At 43.1% G+C, this 17,519-nt stretch overlaps 1 protein-coding gene across 3 annotated transcripts in view; it reads right to left on the minus strand.

Moving 5' to 3' along the window:
* Positions 1 to 17,519, minus strand: part of ST8SIA5 (ST8 alpha-N-acetyl-neuraminide alpha-2,8-sialyltransferase 5) — a 130,973-nt gene that overhangs the window by 78,805 nt on the left and 34,649 nt on the right. For 2 of the 3 annotated variants that reach the window (XM_073589765.1, XM_073589764.1), the window contains exon 2: positions 8,503 to 8,610. The exons of the other annotated variant lie outside the window; for it this stretch is intronic. In XM_073589765.1, the coding sequence (XP_073445866.1) occupies positions 8,503 to 8,610 (108 nt within the window). The remainder of the gene's footprint in view (positions 1 to 8,502; positions 8,611 to 17,519) is intronic. 3 annotated transcript variants of the gene reach the window in all.

Genomic DNA, 17,519 nt, shown 5'->3' on the forward strand with positions numbered 1-17,519 from the left:
CGAGCGACGCGTGGAGCCGGGCGGGAGGACGCAGGATCACCTGGTGTGACAGGTAAGTAGCGATCCCCGTCCCCAGCGATGTCGCTAGTGAGATCTGCCTGTGTGGCAGCTCACTAGCGACCACTTAGCGATGCACCAGCGATCCTGACTGCGTCATATCGCTGGTCGGGATCGCTGGTACATCGCTAAGTGTGACAGCACCTTTAACAAACTGTGGCAGATCAAAGTCTGGGTCAGATTGCAATGTCCACAGAGCTTGACTCTTCTCAAGGTTGACCAGAGACCCGGAGGCCTCTGAGTAACTTCTGATGGCCGCAGACAACATCTGCACCTCATGAGGATTAGATATCACCAGCGTCACATCATCCGCGTAGGCAACCACCTTCAGAGGCAAGCAGTGGAGGACCGGCACCCCCCAAAAGTTACACTCCTGCAGTGACCTCAAAAACGGGTCTATGGCAAAAACATACAGGAGTGGACTCAGCGGGCAGCCCTGTCTCACCCCCGCCTCAACTCCAAAAGTGCCACCCTGCCAACCATTAATCAGAGGAAAGCTCACCGCCTCTCTGTACAAAGTCTTCAGCCAATCCACAAATTGTCCTGGAATACCGTACTTTGACAAAGTGGCCCACAGATAGTCATGATCAACTCTGTCAAATGCTTTAGCCTGGTCCAGACTGACAACATATCTCCCACACCGCAGAGCTTTACATCTCTCAAACATCTCCCGTATCGAGACGACTGCTCCAGAGATGTTCCGCCCTTTTACCGTGCCAAACTGAGAGCCTACCAACAGCGCCGGGGACAAACAGACTAACCTAGAAAACAGGATCTTTGCCAGAATCTTCCTGTCAACATTCAAGAGGGCAATTGGCCTCCAGTTCTTGATGTCGCTCGGCTCCTTACCTTTAGACAGCAGAATTAATGAGGACACTCTCATGGATGGAGGCATCAGGTGATTTTCTAGACAATTTTTGTAAACATCCACAAGAATTGGAGCCAGGAGGTCTTTGAATTTCTTATAAAATTCTGCTGTTATACCATCCGGACCTGGTGCCTTCTTCAGATGTAACTTATCAATGGCCTCCTTAACCTCCTCCACCGTTAATTCTGCTGTCAAAGGAGAAAAGTCCAGATCATTAATATCAGGTGTTGGAGTTGCCTCCAAGAATTGAGTCATTTTATGTTTATCCAAAGCCTTCCTCTGAAACAAGTCAGTATAATAAGATTTCACAACCCCCAGGATACCCTCCCGAGATTCCTGCAATACACCCTGGGAGTCAATGAGACCTGTGACCAATTTATTGGCCACCCGCTCCCGGCAATTCTCAAAGGGATCAGGTGCCCCCAAGACCCCATAATCCCGTTTGAGAACCAAGGAGGTATACCTGCTGTACTGATACTGCCTTATCTCAGATTTCAACCGGTCGATCTTCTCTTTGTTACCCCCGCCCTCCGAATAGAGTGACTCCAATTCTTTGCGCAGCCTTAGGTACTGGCTATACTTACTCCTGCCTTTCTTAACTGACAGTCTCTTCAAGAGGTATCTGATATCATCCTTGACGTCCTCCCACCAGTCGGCCATGTTGTCATAGAAGTCCACTCTCTGTAGATGACCCTGCAAAAGGGAATGGACACAACTCTGGACAGAGACATCATGGAGGAGGCTAGAATTGAGTCTCCATAACCCCCTACCAACATCAGCTCGCTTAGTGGCCCCCAGGCAGAAATATAGGGCAAGATGGTCTGAGTATGGGACGACTCTCTCACTCATGGCACCAATGACTTCCATGGGACTTACAAAAGCCAGATCTATTCTACTGCCTCTATTGGAGCAGGAATAGGTTAATTTTGGCTTTCGTCCTCCCCGTTTAAAGACGTCCCCTAATCCGGCCTGCAGGACTATGTTATTCAAGATCCTACCATCCCTCGTCACGGTTCTACCTGAGGAGCTGTCACCTGATGTCAGTATGGCATTAAAGTCCCCCGCCATTATCACTGGAAGAGAGGTGAACAGATAAGGCTTGACATCATTAAATAACTGTATCCTGTCAGTCACTGTCTGTGGCCCATAGATGTTAATAAGCCGGAGACGACTCCCATGGACAGTGACTTCCAGGACCAGACACCTTCCCATTACCACCTCCGTCATCCTATGTACTGTCACATGCCTGGTGTTAAACAGAATGGCGACCCCGGCGTACGGCTCCATAGCCAGTGACCAAAAAGAGGGACCAGACCGCCATTCCCTTTCAGCCTCCCTCATGAGCCCCTGAGTCGTCAGCCGCGTCTCCTGCAGAAAGATGACATCTGCGTCCAGGTATCGGAGATGGTCATAGACAGCGTGCCTCGTCCTCCTCACCTTAATGCTGTTCACATTACTGGATGTTACTTTTAATGAGAAATCTGCCATCACAATGCCACAACAGAGGAGCAGAGATGTAAAAGCCGCCATCATAAGTCTGGGTCACAGATGTTCTGACTACCACCGGTCTCCATGTCAGACTGTATCTCAGTGTCAGCAGGTACAGGCTTCCGTTTTGTAGGGGGAAGGTCCGCTACGTCCCTGTCATACTCAGTCTCTATTCTTTTTATCTCTTCCTCCAAGTCCCCATCAGACTCAGACAAAACATCAAACTTATTGGACACAACCATCACACCTGCCGAACTCTGGACTTTTTTCCTGCCACCCTGGCTAGTGACATACTCCTCCTCAGGTTTACGGGAGGCCTTGTCCTTTTTTTTCCTTTTAACCTGATTACAGCCACTTTCTTCAGCTAGAGATGATGATACTGAAGTGGCTACATGTGGCTGCTGGACCTGAGGGACGACCTCCATGCTCCCCTCTGTACAAAGCTGCTCTGATGTTACCTGAGCGGACCCCTGGTGGACCTCTGACCTGGTCAGTACTGTCCCTGACATTAAAGCCTCCTCCTCCTGAGCCTCTGTCCCTGTCACTAACTCCTCATCAGGAAGGAGCTTGCATATATTGTGCCAGGCATCAGGACAGTCCCTGTGAGGGTGGCCGACCTCCCCACAGAGGTTGCACTTGATGTTCTGGCAATCTGCCGCTAAGTGGCTGACTTCCCCGCACAGGCTGCACTTTACCACGGTACAGGTGTTTGCCAGGTGACCCACTTTACCACACTTAAAACACTTTTGTGGCTGCCCAGGGTAGAAGCAAACTCCCTTCTCCCTCCCGATAAAGAAGGAGTTGGGTAAGTGAGCCGTGATATTGTTGTGCTGGCGCAATTTCACCAGCACCTTCCATCCACCAGTCCATATACCGTCCTCATCCCTGTTTTTGGTGAGGTCGGAGACAAGGTCACAATGCCTCCGGAGCCACACCACAATGTCCTGCGGGGGAACAGCCTCATTCCAAAAGATGATATTAACCGTGGCGGTATCCGGCTTAGATATTGGAATGAAGCTGAACTTGTTCCAGCCATCAGCGTCCCTGAACTTGGGGAAATTGGCCCAGAATCTGTCCAGATCAGACATAAGCTTAAAGCTGATGTCATAGCCCTGTCTGTCTGGCAGATTGATGACCGCCAAGATATTAACCGGCGCAAACCCCATCTGGCGGCACAGAAGCTCCCTGACCACCAGCCTCCTCTCCGGCAGATCCTCCTTGGCACCTCTGTGCCTGAACCGCACCACATTCCTCCTTTTGAAAGCCTGCCCGGTGTAATTGGCGCCGGAGGTAAAGGACGGAGCGCCGCGGCTCCAAACATTACTGGGACGGACCTGTGGGGCCATACTGGGCTGACTGACAGGGCGAGGGTCTGCAGCAGAGGGGCCTGTTGCACCTTGTGTGCTGGAAACCAAAGGGGGGAAATCACAGACATTTTGCACATTATTATCATCATCATCATCATCAATCTCAATAGCATCATCAGGATGCGCAATGTCCACCACAGTCTCTGTACCCCCTTCAGCCCCCAACCCCACATGAACAGTATCAATATCCCCAGAATTATTGCTCTCCTGGACACCAACAGTAGATGCAGTCTCATGTCCACTGTCTTGCTGTTGTGCTGGGCATGCTGGGACTTGTGGTACTGCTGGGATCTGAGCCTCTTGCTCCTGCTTGGGGTCTGCCGCAGGTAGTTGCGGCTGCTGGTGCAGTATCTGACCCTCCTTAAAACAGAAGCTAGCGGGCTGCAGCACCGGCCGCACCTGCTGCCGGGTCCCCCCTGGGACAATGTCTGTGCGGGAACCAGCAGAGTCCTGCGAGCAGGACCTAAACCGCTCCTGGTTCCTATATGTCTCTGCCAGGGGCCCCATCCTCGCCAGCCCACAGTCTATGTCCCGCACCACAGTTGCCAGCTCTACCCCCAGTGCATTCAGTCTCTGGTCATATACAGAGTGATCCCCAGGATTAGCAGCCTTCACCTTGTAAATGCAGTCAATTTCCATTTGCAGAAGATTCCTCTGCTGCTGCAACTCACCCATCCTCCTGACCAGTCCCTGGTATCTCCTCTGCCAGCTGTAGCTCCGGGGCACGCGGCGGCTCCTTCTGGGGTCTTGCTTTAGGGGGTGACTCCTTGGTTTTTAATGTCGCTGGTTTTGTGACTCCAGCCTCCACAACACTTTTACCACTGCCACCAGCCTGCAACCTCGTGCGTCCAGAGCTCGCCATGCTGGTCACCACATGTCCCAGCTGAAGGTTCTCCTGGAGTGTTTGCTTCTCCAGAGATGTCCGTCTCTGTCTGCCTGGAGTGAGCTGCACACCTGAAGCTGGTGATGGACTCTGCCTCACCTTCTGTGCAGACACCTGCCCTCCAGCACTCAGGGTCTCAGCAGAAGATGCCTTCTGGGATTTCCTTCCAGGCTCTGGACACTGTTTGCCTTGACTGGCCGACTGTTTAACAGAAACATCCTTGCACACAGACAAAGCTTTCTCCTGTTTCTTTACTGTGCTGAACTTCAACACATGAACTTTCTCCATGCTGCTGGGACTTCCATTCTGAGGTTTATTTTCCCCAGAGGCAACTCTGGGATTTCCATCCACATGAGAAGGTTGGGAGTTTCCTCCCAGTGTAGGCCTGGAAGCCTGGGCCTTGCTTGGGGAGCTTCCCCGCCCAGGGTGGCCCCTCCCTGGGCTTGCTCCAGACATCAGGAGAACCACAGACACACAACCTCACAGCTAGGAGGCAGTATTATAGTAGTTATATTCTTGTACATAGGAGACAGTATTATAGTAGTTAAATTCTTGTACATAGGAGCAGTATTATAGCATTTATATTCTTTATATTCTTGTACATAGGAGCAGTATCATAGTAGTTATAGTCTTGTACATAGGAGCAGTATTATAGCAGTTATATTCTTGTACATAGGAGCAGTATTATAGTAGTTATATTCTTGTACATAGGGGGCAGTATTATAGTAGTTATATTCTTGTACATAGGAGCAGTATTATAGTAGTTATATTCTTGTACATAGGAGCAGTATTATAGTAGTTATATTCTTGTACATGGGGCACTATTATAGTAGTTATATTTTTGTAGGCAGGAGCAGTATTATAGTAGTTATATTCTTGTAGGTAGGATCAGTATTATAGTAGTTATATTCTTGTACTTAGAAGCAGCATTATAGTAGTTATATTCTTGTACATAGGAGCAGTATTATAGTAGTTATATTCTTGTACATAGGAGCAGTATTATAGTAGTTATATTCTTGTACATAAGAGCAGTATTATAGCAGTTATATTCCTGTACATAGGAGCAGTACTAAAGCAGTTATATTCTTGTACATTGGAGCAGTATTATAGTAGTTATATTCTTGTACATAGGGGGCAGTTTTATAGTAGCTATATTCTTGTACATAGGGGAGCAATATTATAACAGTTATATTCTTGTACATAGGAGCAGTATTATAGCAGTTATATTCTTCTACATAGGAGCAGTATTATAGCAGTTATATTCTTGTACATAGGAGCAGTATAATAGCAGTTATATTCTTGTACATGGGAGCAGTGTTATAGCAGTTATATTCTTGTACATAGGAGCAGTATTATAGCAGTTATATTCTTGTACATAGGAGCAGTATTATAGTAGTTATATTCTTGTACATAGGAGACAGTATTATAGTAGTTATATTCTTGTACATAGGAGACAGTATTATAGTAGTTATATTCTTGTACATAGGAGACAGTATTATAGTAGTTATATTCTTGTACATAGGGGCAGTATTATAGTAGCTATATTCTTGTACATGGGGCAGTATTATAGTAGTTATATTCTTGTAGGTAAGAGCAGTATTATAGTAGTTATATTATTGTACATAGGAGCAGTATTATAGTAGTTATATTCTTGTACATAGGAGCAGTATTATAGTAGTTATATTCTTGTACATAGGAGCAGTATTATAGCAGTTATATTCTTGTACATAGGAGCAGTATTATAGTAGTTATATTCTTGTACATAGGGGCAGTTTTATAGTAACTATATTCTTGTACATAGGGATGCAGTATTATAGCAGTTATATTCTTGTACATAGGAGGCAATATTATAGCAATTATATTCTTGTAGGTAGGAGCAGTATTATAGTAGTTATATTCTTGTATATAGGAGCAGTATTATAGTAGTTATATTGTTGTACATTGGAGCAGAATTATAGTAGTTATATTCTTGTACATAGGGGCAGTTTTATAGTAGCTATATTCTTGTACATAGGGGAGCAGTATTATAGCAGTTATATTCTTGTACATAGGAGTCAATATTATAGCAGTTATATTCTTGTACATAGGGGCAGTATTATAGCAGTTATATTCTTGTACATAGGAGCAGTATAATAGCAGTTATATGCTTGTACATGGGAGCAGTATTATAGTAGTTATATTCTTGTACATAGGAGCAGTATTATAGCAGTTATATTCTTGTACATAGGAGCAGTATTAAAGTAGTTATATTCTTGTACATAGGAGACAGTATTATAGTAGTTATATTCTTGTACATAGGAGACAGTATTATAGTAGTTATATTCTTGTACATAGGGGCAGTATTATAGTAGCTATATTCTTATACATGGGGCAGTATTATAGTAGTTATATTCTTGTAGGTAAGAGCAGTATTATAGTAGTTATATTCTTGTACATAGGAGCAGTATTATAGTAGTTATATTCTTGTACATAGGTGCAGTATTATAGTAGTTATATTCTTGTACATAGGAGCAGTATTATAGCAGTTATATTCTTGTACATAGGAGCAGTATTATAGCAGTTATATTCTTGTACATAGGAGCAGTATTATAGCAGTTATATTCTTGTACATAGGGGGCAGTTTTATAGTAACTATATTCTTGTACATAGGGATGCAGTATTATAGCAGTTATATTCTTGTAGGTAGGAGCAGTATTATAGTAGTTATATTCTTGTATATAGGAGCAGTATTATAGTAGTTATATTGTTGTACATAGGAGCAGTATTATAGTAGTTATATTCTTGTACATAGGAGCAGTATTATGTACAAGAATATAACTACTATAATACTGCGCCTATGTACAAGAATATAACTACTATAATACTGCTCCTATGTGCAAGAATATAACTACTATAATACTGCTCCTATGTACAAGAATATAACTACTATAATACTACCCCTATGTACAAGAATATAACTACTATAATACTGCTCCTATGTTCAAGAATATAACTACTATAATACTGCTCCTATGTGCAAGAATATAACTATAATACTGCTCCTATGTGCAAGAATATAACTACTATAATACTGCTCCTATGTGCAAGAATATAACTACTATAATTCTACCCCTATGTACAAGAATATAACTACTATAATACTGCTCCTATGTTCAAGAATATAACTACTATAATACTGCCCCTATGTACAAGAATATAACTATAATACTGCTCCTATGTGCAAGAATATAACTACTATAATACTGCCCCTATGTACAAGAATATATCTACTATAATACTGCTCCTATGTGCAAGAATATAACTACTATAATACTGCTCCTATGTACAAGAATATAACTACTAGAATACTGCCCCCTATGTACAAGAATATAACTACTATAATACTGCCCCCTATGTACAAGAATATAACTACTATAATACTGCTCCTATGTACAAGAATATAACTACTATAATACTGCTCCTATGTACAAGAATATAACTACTATAATACTGCCTCTATGTACAAGAATAAAACTACAATAATACTGCTCCTATGTACAAGAATGTAACTACTATAATACTGCCCCCTATGTACAAGAATATAACTACTATAATACTGCTCCTATGTACAAGAATATAACTACTATAGTACTGCCCCCTATGTACAAGAATATAACTACTATAATACTGCCCCTATGTACAAGAATATTGATCTTTACATTAGGGTTCCTTCATAACTGACTAGAATTGCCTTTTTGTTTCTGTGCAGTTGTATGTGAGTGTTGTGTATTGATACTGTGTCTCAGGAGCAGCAGTTTGTCATATTATGCTGTGTATTGTCATTCCGTATGAGTCTGTACCTGCCGCCTGCGTCACTGCCCGTCTTCACTGCTCCGTCATCCGTGAAATTAAAGATCCCCGTCCAATTCCCCAACTCCTCTCCGCTCTGCCAGCTAAACTGCAGCCCTCTAGTAAGAAAAGGAAGCAGTTTACATTGTGTTCCCGTATTCTTCTGTCCAGGAAAAATCATTACATTCAATCGTACCAAGTATTTAACCATTTCAATACCACAGGTTACTGCAAGGACAATTGCATCAATGTGCAGAAATCACTGCAAGAGTGAAAAAAGTTAATATATTCTAATACAATCACAAGAGCAATTCCCCCAGAAAATATTAAAATGGATTTTCTTGACTTCTATAATAATGGTGCATTAGTAAGATTCTTTCTTTTCTACCTTTTAATTAATGACGCAATGAATCCAGACACCCTGTGAACTGTAAAGGCAGCGATGCTTTCTTGCCCCCTCTACTGTTACTCAGGCACGGCGTTGTAGACAGATTTGAGGCTATGTCAAGTACTTTAGCCCAGTAGAGACCAATCTCATTCATTAAAGAGCACCTTTCACTAAATGATTCATGTTGAACCAGATCTGCAATGTAATATTGGCTGCAGAGGGGAATAAAACATGGCTTATTTAGCAAAAAAAATGTAGCCTCTTTGTTGCAATCAAAGTATTGACACATAATGAGGTAACTTTTTTTAATCCCAGGGGGTTGTTATAAGACAGCTTTCACTGAAGGCGTGTCCTTCTTCTCCCTGTATGAGTTGCCATCACTGGGGGTGTATACTTCTCCCTGTATGAGTTGCTCTCACTGGGAGCATGTATTTCTTCTCCCTGTATGAGTTGCTACCACTGGTGGCATGTCCTTCTCCCTGTATGAGTTGCTACCACTGGCGGCAAGTCCTTCTTCTCCCTGTATGAGTTGCTATCACTGGAGGTGTGTACTTCTTCTCCCTGTATGAGTTGCTATCACTGGAGGTGTGTACTTCTTCTCCCTGTATGAGTTGCTATCACTGGGGGTGTATACTTATTCTCCCTGTATGAGTTGCTCTCACTGGGAGCATGTATTTCTTCTCCCTGTATGAGTTGCTACCACTGGTCGCATGTCCTTCTCCCTGTATGAGTTGCTATCACTGGAGGTGTGAACTTCTTCTCCCTGTATGAGTTGCTACCACTGGCGGCAAGTCCTTCTTCTCCCTGTATGAGTTGCTATCACTGGAGGTGTGTACTTCTTCTCCCTGTATGAGTTGCTATCACTGGAGGTGTGTACTTCTTCTCCCTGTATGAGTTTCTATCACTGGGGGTGTGTACTTCTTCTCCCTGTATGAGTTTCTATCACTGGAGGTGTGTACTTCTTCTCCCTATATCAGTTGCTATCACTGGAAGTGAGTACTTCTCCCTGTATGAGTTGCTATCACTGGAGGTGTGTACTTCTCCCTGTATGAGTTGTTATCACTGGAGGTGTGTACTTCTTCTCCCTGTATGAGTTGCTATCACTGGGGGTGTGTACTTCTTCTCCCTGTATGAGTTTCTATCACTGGAGGTGTGTACTTCTTCTCCCTGTATGAGTTGCTATCACTGGAGGTGTGTACTTCTCCCTGTATGAGTTGCTATCACTGGAGGTGTGTACTTCTCCCTGTATGAGTTGCTATCACTGGAGGTGTGTACTTCTCCCTGTATGGGTTGCTATCACTGGAGGTGTGTACTTCTTCTCCCTGTATGAGTTGCTATCACTGGGGGCGTGTACTTCTCCCTGTATGAGTTGCTATCACTGGAGGTGTGTACTTCTTCTCCCTGTATGAGTTGCTATCACTGGAGGTGTGTACTTCTTCTCCCTGTATGAGTTTCTATCACTGGGGGTGTGTACTTCTTCTCCCTGTATGAGTTTCTATCACTGGAGGTGTGTACTTCTTCTCCCTATATCAGTTGCTATCACTGGAAGTGAGTACTTCTCCCTGTATGAGTTGCTATCACTGGAGGTGTGTACTTCTCCCTGTATGAGTTGTTATCACTGGAGGTGTGTACTTCTTCTCCCTGTATGAGTTTCTATCACTGGAGGTGTGTACTTCTCCCTGTATGAGTTGCTATCACTGGAGGTGTGTACTTCTCCCTGTATGAGTTGCTATCACTGGAGGTGTGTACTTCTCCCTGTATGGGTTGCTATCACTGGAGGTGTGTACTTCTCCCTGTATGAGTTGCTATCACTGGGGGCGTGCACTTCTCCCTGTATGAGTTGCTATCACTGGGGCGTGTACTTCTCCCTGTATGAGTTGCTGTCACTGGAGGTGTGTACTTCGCCCTGTATGAGTTGCTATCACTGGGGGCGTGTACTTCTTCGCCCTGTATGGGTGGCTATCACTAGGGGTGTGTACTTCTTCTCCCTGTATGAGTTGCTATCACTGGGGGCGTGTACTTCTCCCTGTATGAGTTGCTATCACTGGGGGCGTGTACTTCTCCCTGTATGAGTTGCTGTCACTGGAGGTGTGTACTTCACCCTGTATGTGTGGCTATCACTAGGGGTGTGTACTTCTTCTCCCTGTATGAGTTGCTGTCACTGGAGGTGTGTACTTCTCCCTGTATGGGTGGCTATCACTAGGGGTGTGTACTTCTTCTCCCTGTATGAGTTGCTATCACTGGGGGCGTGTACTTCTCCCTGTATGAGTTGCTGTCACTGGAGGTGTGTACTTCTTCTCCCTGTATGAGTTGCTATCACTGGGGGGCGTGTACTTCTCCCTGTATGAGTTGCTGTCACTGGAGGTGTGTACTTCGCCCTGTATGAGTTGCTATCACTAGGGGTGTGTACTTCTTCTCCCTGTATGAGTTGCTGTCACTGGAGGTGTGTACTTCTCCCTGTATGGGTGGCTATCACTAGGGGTGTGTACTTCTTCTCCCTGTATGAGTTGCTATCACTAGGGGCGTGTACTTCTCCCTGTATGAGTTGCTATCACTGGGGGGCGTGTACTTCTCCCTGTATGAGTTGCTATCACTGGGGGTGTGTACTTCTCCCTGTATGGGTGGCTATCACTAGGGGTGTGTACTTCTTCTCCCTGTATGAGTTGCTATCACTGGGGGCGTGTACTTCTCCCTGTATGAGTTGCTGTCACTGGAGGTGTGTACTTCTTCTCCCTGTATGAGTTGCTATCACTGGGGGGCGTGTACTTCTCCCTGTATGAGTTGCTGTCACTGGAGGTGTGTACTTCGCCCTGTATGAGTTGCTATCACTAGGGGTGTGTACTTCTTCTCCCTGTATGAGTTGCTGTCACTGGAGGTGTGTACTTCTCCCTGTATGGGTGGCTATCACTAGGGGTGTGTACTTCTTCTCCCTGTATGAGTTGCTATCACTAGGGGCGTGTACTTCTCCCTGTATGAGTTGCTATCACTGGGGGGCGTGTACTTCTCCCTGTATGAGTTGCTATCACTGGGGGTGTGTACCTCTCCCTGTATGAGTTGCTATCACTGGGGGTGTGTACCTCTCCCTGTATGAGTTGCTATCACTGGGGGTGTGTACTTCTTCTCCATGTATGAGTTGCTATCACTGGAGGTGTGTACTTTGCCCTGTATGAGTTGCTATCACTGGAGATGTGTACTTCTTCTAATTGTATGTGTTGTGATCACTGGGGGAGCATACTCATACAATGAGAAGTACATGCCCCAATGATAGGAACTTATACAATGAGAAGTACAACCCCCCAGTGATAGCAATTCAGACAGGTAGATGAAGTATACACCCCCAGTGAAAACTATCTGATAACACCCATTTGGGCTTTAAAAAATAAAAAAAGTTAACTCATTATGCGCCAAATACTTTGATTACTAATATCTCCGCGACGGAGAGGCAAATAAAAGAAAACCCATTATATTATTCTCTGCAGTCGCTACTATTATATCAAGTGTCCAGTTCAACATGAAAGATTTGGGGAAAGGTGAGCTACAATAACAGACACAATCACTACTATAGTTGATCCTTAGTAAAAAATAAAAGGAGGTGGAACTTGCTGGAGCGCTGCGGCCTCTACAAATAACTGATAAGCAGGGGGTGCCTTGAGCATAACACTTCCAATAAAATATTCATAGCCTTTCCTAAGCATAGGCTGTCAATATTTAACTTTATTATTATTATTAATTAATTTATATAGCACCATTGATTCCATCGTGCTGTACATGAGAAGGGGTTACATACAAATTACAGATATCCCTTACAGTAAGCAAACTAACAATGACAGACTGATACAGAGAGGAGAGAGGACCCTGCCCTTTCTGGCTTACATGCTACTGGATGGTGGGGAAGGAGACAGTAGGTTGGGGGTTGCAGCAGTTCCAGTGTTGGTTGAGGTGATATCATCGGTAGTGGTGAGAGAGAAGGAGGTAGCGGGGTCATTGCAGGCTGTAGGCTTTTTGAAGAGGTGGGTTTTCAGATTCTGTCTGAAGGATCCAAATGTGGTTGATAGTCGGACTTGTTGGGGCAAAGAATTGCAGAGAATAGGGGCTATTCGGGAGAAGTCTTGGAGGCGGTTGGGTGAGGAGCGAATAAGTGTGGAGAGAAGGCGGTCTTGGGAGGATCGGAGATTACGTGAGGGAAGGTATCGGGAGATTAGTTCAGAGACATATGGAGGAGACAGGTTATAGATGGCCTTGTAGGTCAGTATTAGTCATTTGAACTGGATACGCTGAGGAAGTGGGAGCCAGTGAAGAGATTTGCAGAGGGGAGAAGCGGAGGAGTAGCGAGGAGAGAAATGAGTTAGTCGGGCGGCAGAGTTAAGGATGGACTGGAGAGGTGCGAGAGTGTTAGCAGGGAGGCCACAGAAAAGGATGTTGCAGTAGTCGAGGCGGGAGATGATGAGGGCATGCACAAGCATTTTAGTAGATTGAGGGTTGAGGAAAGGACGGATTCTGGAAATATTTTTGACCTGGAGGTGACAGGAGGTAGAAAGAGCTTGGATGTGCGGTTTGAAGGACAGGGCAGAGTCAAAGGTTACTCCGAGGCAGCGGACTTCCAGTACTGGGGAAAGCGTGATGTCATTAATTGTTATAGCTAGGTCGGGTAACTTCTGAAGAACCCATTTGATGGAATGGAACCCCTTTAATAGAAAATAAATGATGGATCAGCTGTGGTCAGACACCCGGCACCTCCATCAATCAGCTGTTTCCAGCTCCAGGGGTGGCTGCCAGGCGGGAAAAGGAGAAAGGAGTAAAACAGCACAGCTCCATTTACTGTGTAGTGGCCGTTCCTGGGTACTGCAGATCAGCTCCTATACAAGTCAATAGGCCTCTAGACAGTGAACAGAGTTTTGGCGTTCATTCACTGTGAACATCCATCTGATGCCGAAGCTGAAAATATTTGATATTGATGACCTATCAGTATGATAGGGACATCAATATGATAAATCTGGGAAACCCCTTTAATTAAAAAAAAGTTTAAAAAAAACTTTGTGTCCGTATTAAATCCTTTGTTTTCCTGAAGCTCGTGGAAATCATGCAGCAATGATATAACCGTTTAAATATACATACACTGTACTGTGACACATCAGGTCCTTAAATAGTATCACAGCAGAGAAGTCGGTAACTCGCGAGAACACCCCTGTATATGTAGAACGTGGCAAAATGACACCTTACTAATCTGATAGAAATGGTCGGATAATTAGAACTGCAACTGACTTGATTAATCATTTCCTAATTCCTCACTCATCCCCCTGTCCATTCTTCCTTCAAGTCTTGCTAATATATTTTTAGCAGATGGAGGAGAGAATATATACATATCAGTCTGCACAGGGCTCATGTGAAGATGCATAGATCTGCATAGGAGCTGCAGACAAAAAGAGAGGATTTTTTTATTGTAACCACAACCATTTGCAAAGTTGCTTAATTTTTTTTATTTTAGATGTATTGTTTTTTCTGTTTTTTTTTTGTTAAATGTCATACGGTTCCAGCGATATGGGCCTTTTTTTACTTAGTGATAATTTTTTTAAAGGTCTTTAAAAAGGGGCGTGGCTCACAGGGTTCCTCTTGGGCGTGTCTTTAGACTGCTTTGGAAAAATTACCCATTGAGCCATGCCCACTTAATAAAGACCATAAATATTAGCACTAAATAAAAAAGGTGCATATCTCTGCAGCCGTACGGAGGATTTATAATGAACAAAAATGGATAACTCAAGAGAGAAGCAGGAACAAACGATAATAGTGCCGACACAACCATATTCATTTCAATTCAAATTCTCCGTTATAGCCATAAATGTTCAGTGCCACTGGACGACGGAAAAAAACAATTTTTCTAGAAATATTCTTTTAACGAAAGATTTTTTTTTTTAATGGAAGATGTTTCTTCCGATGTTCAGGCTAAAAAGAAAAAAATCAAACATGGCTGGCTGCATTTAAAAAAAAATAAAATCTGTGACTGGACAGCTCAAACCTTTGTTCGTTCTTTAACCTTTACCCCACGAACAATCGTTTGGTTGAAATTGTTCATTTTCATCAACGTTCTCCTCTTGTTGGGGTCTTTAGGCCATGGGTGGTTCTGGTTTGGATGATAACACTGGCAGTGCTGTAATCTGGACTTCGTGAGCCCCAATACAAAAATTCAATTAGGGCCACAGCCAAGAACTGAAGAATAAATTATATTTGAAAGTTGCAAAAAAATTTTATCAAGTAATGATTAGGCTATATATATATATCAAAACCCCATTAAGATGGACTTAAGCTCTACCTCTGAGGACTCAATAATAGACTAGGTTGACCACCATTGTAGTAGAAGGAGATCCCAAGCATGGCTTTTCTATGACCTCTTCTAATGGCAGAATTTTTTACTGAAGCCTAAAAATCTGTCAAAATCTATTATTCCTTCTACATATAAGGTTCACGTCATGAAATAATTAAAAGTGGCATCTACATCTGATTCCGATGTCTAAGTTCTTTGGTCGAGAATTAAGGAGATCATTTGGTCGAAAAGTTGGGATTTTGAAGGTTCTACTGAAGGAAACAAATGACCCTTTTATGGAAGCCGAGTCCGGAGAAGTGAAGCTTTATGTGAAGGGTCTTGAAAGAATAAGACAAGTGACTGACATATTATATGATTTTTTAAATTGACTCCAGATTTCGGGCCCCGTGCCTGGAAGTTCACGAAACCGCGTCTAGATAGAAGCTAATGACAAGCTCAGATCCCGTCTATGATTCACATGCCTTCAACAGAGAGCAAAATATGCTGAATGTTCAAAACCTCAACAGCCTCATGGCTCCGGGATGGCAAAAATGAATTCAAGAACGTAACAATTCTGATGATTGACCAAATACAGTGGTCGGCATAAATTAGTACACCCCAACTTTTGTTTCCTTGAAGAATCAAGACTTTCTATGGAATACCATACTAGAAAAAGTGCTATCTCACAAATGTGGGGCATTGATTGCAAACAAGACTTGTTATTTTGAACACCCCAAAAAGTAAATTTTACTAACGAATTCATTCAAACCCATGTTGCAAAAATGAGTACACCCTAATGAAAGTCTTGGGAGCAAAAACTAAAGTTTAGACTATAAAATTCAACAACAGGTAAGGTCTTAGACTTCGTTCCATTGATGAGTTTTTGATGCTGCCAATTTTTGCTGTCGAGGCTGCCGAGGCATCGTTGCCTATAACACAAGTGATCATATGATCGCATCCTCAAGCCCCCTCAGGGAGCCAAAAAAAATCAGTGAAAAAAAAACACTTATTTTGTATTGTCGCATTCGGAAAAGTCCGATCAAAATATAAAAACAACCTAATCGGTAAACACAAATTCAAGAATGCCAAAATTACGCTTTTTTGGTAGCCAGCCACAATTCCACAAAAAATGCTGTAAGAAGTGATCAAAAATTCACATCTATCTCAAAATGGTGCTAATAAAAATGTCTTCTCGCTTCACAAAAAAATAAGCTCTATCGGATGAAAAATAAAAATGTTACGTGTCTCAGAAAATGCCGACAAAACTCCAAAAATTCTTCAGATTTTTTTCACCACTATAACCCGGACATGTTTGGTATCTCCGTAATCGTATTGATGAGGAGAATCATATTGCAAGGTCATTTTCACCACAAAATGTACACCGTAAAAACAATTACCTAAAAACAATGTCAGAATTGTGGGGGGGGGTTTCACAATTACACAGCACTTGGATTTTTTTTTTTCCATATTTGAGTACACTATGTGGTAAAATGAATGGTGTTATTCAAAAATAAAACTCGTCCCTCAAAAAACAAGCCCTTATATGCCTACGTGGACAGAAAAAGAGTTATGGCTCAGATGAATATAAAAGGGCTGTACGTAAAGGGAACTTGACAGCTGACACACGCTGCCCAATCCAAGGGCAGCATGGATCAGACTTTGATCTGAATGTCATTACCATAATCAATCGGATAACTTTGCTACTTTACCATTATTTCTAGTTTTACTGTTCATTAGATTACTTTTTTTTTTACTAGTAACACTGTACAAGAGGCTGAAACTGTGCCGACGTGCGACCACAAGGTCTCCAAGGTAATGCCTCTATTCGCCACCATGTGCCGACTTGGCTTCGGCCGCACTGTGAAAGCCCTTCCTTAAAGAAAGCACATCCTGCTCGACTGTATATACAGACAATGCAAGAAGTACATGACTCCAGTATGGCTGCTCCCCCAAAAGTTTCTATTTGGTTTCAGGTGCAATTTTCATATTGCCCACACCTGTTACTTGCCACAGGTGAGTTTGAACGAGCATCACATGCTTGAAACAAAGTTGTTCACCCACAATTTTGGAAAGGTGACAAAAATTTTGTTAGGCCCATTATGAGGGATTTGTGTGGATTTATGTCCAATTTGCCTTTTTTTCTGTTTTTCTTTTTGTGTTGTTCCAATACACATAAAGGAAATAAACATGTGTATAACAAAACGTGTAATTGCCAAAAAATTCTGGGACAAATACTTCATTTTCTGGAACAATTTCAAGGGTTCCTAGACTTTTGGCCATGACTGAGATTTACAGTATATATATACTACTTATATACAGTAGCTGCAATATTACGATCTAAC

Source organism: Dendrobates tinctorius, unplaced genomic scaffold, assembly GCF_039654945.1.
Source record: "Dendrobates tinctorius isolate UK_male_01 unplaced genomic scaffold, ASM3965494v1 ptg000113l, whole genome shotgun sequence".
NCBI lineage: Eukaryota > Metazoa > Chordata > Amphibia > Anura > Dendrobatidae > Dendrobates > Dendrobates tinctorius.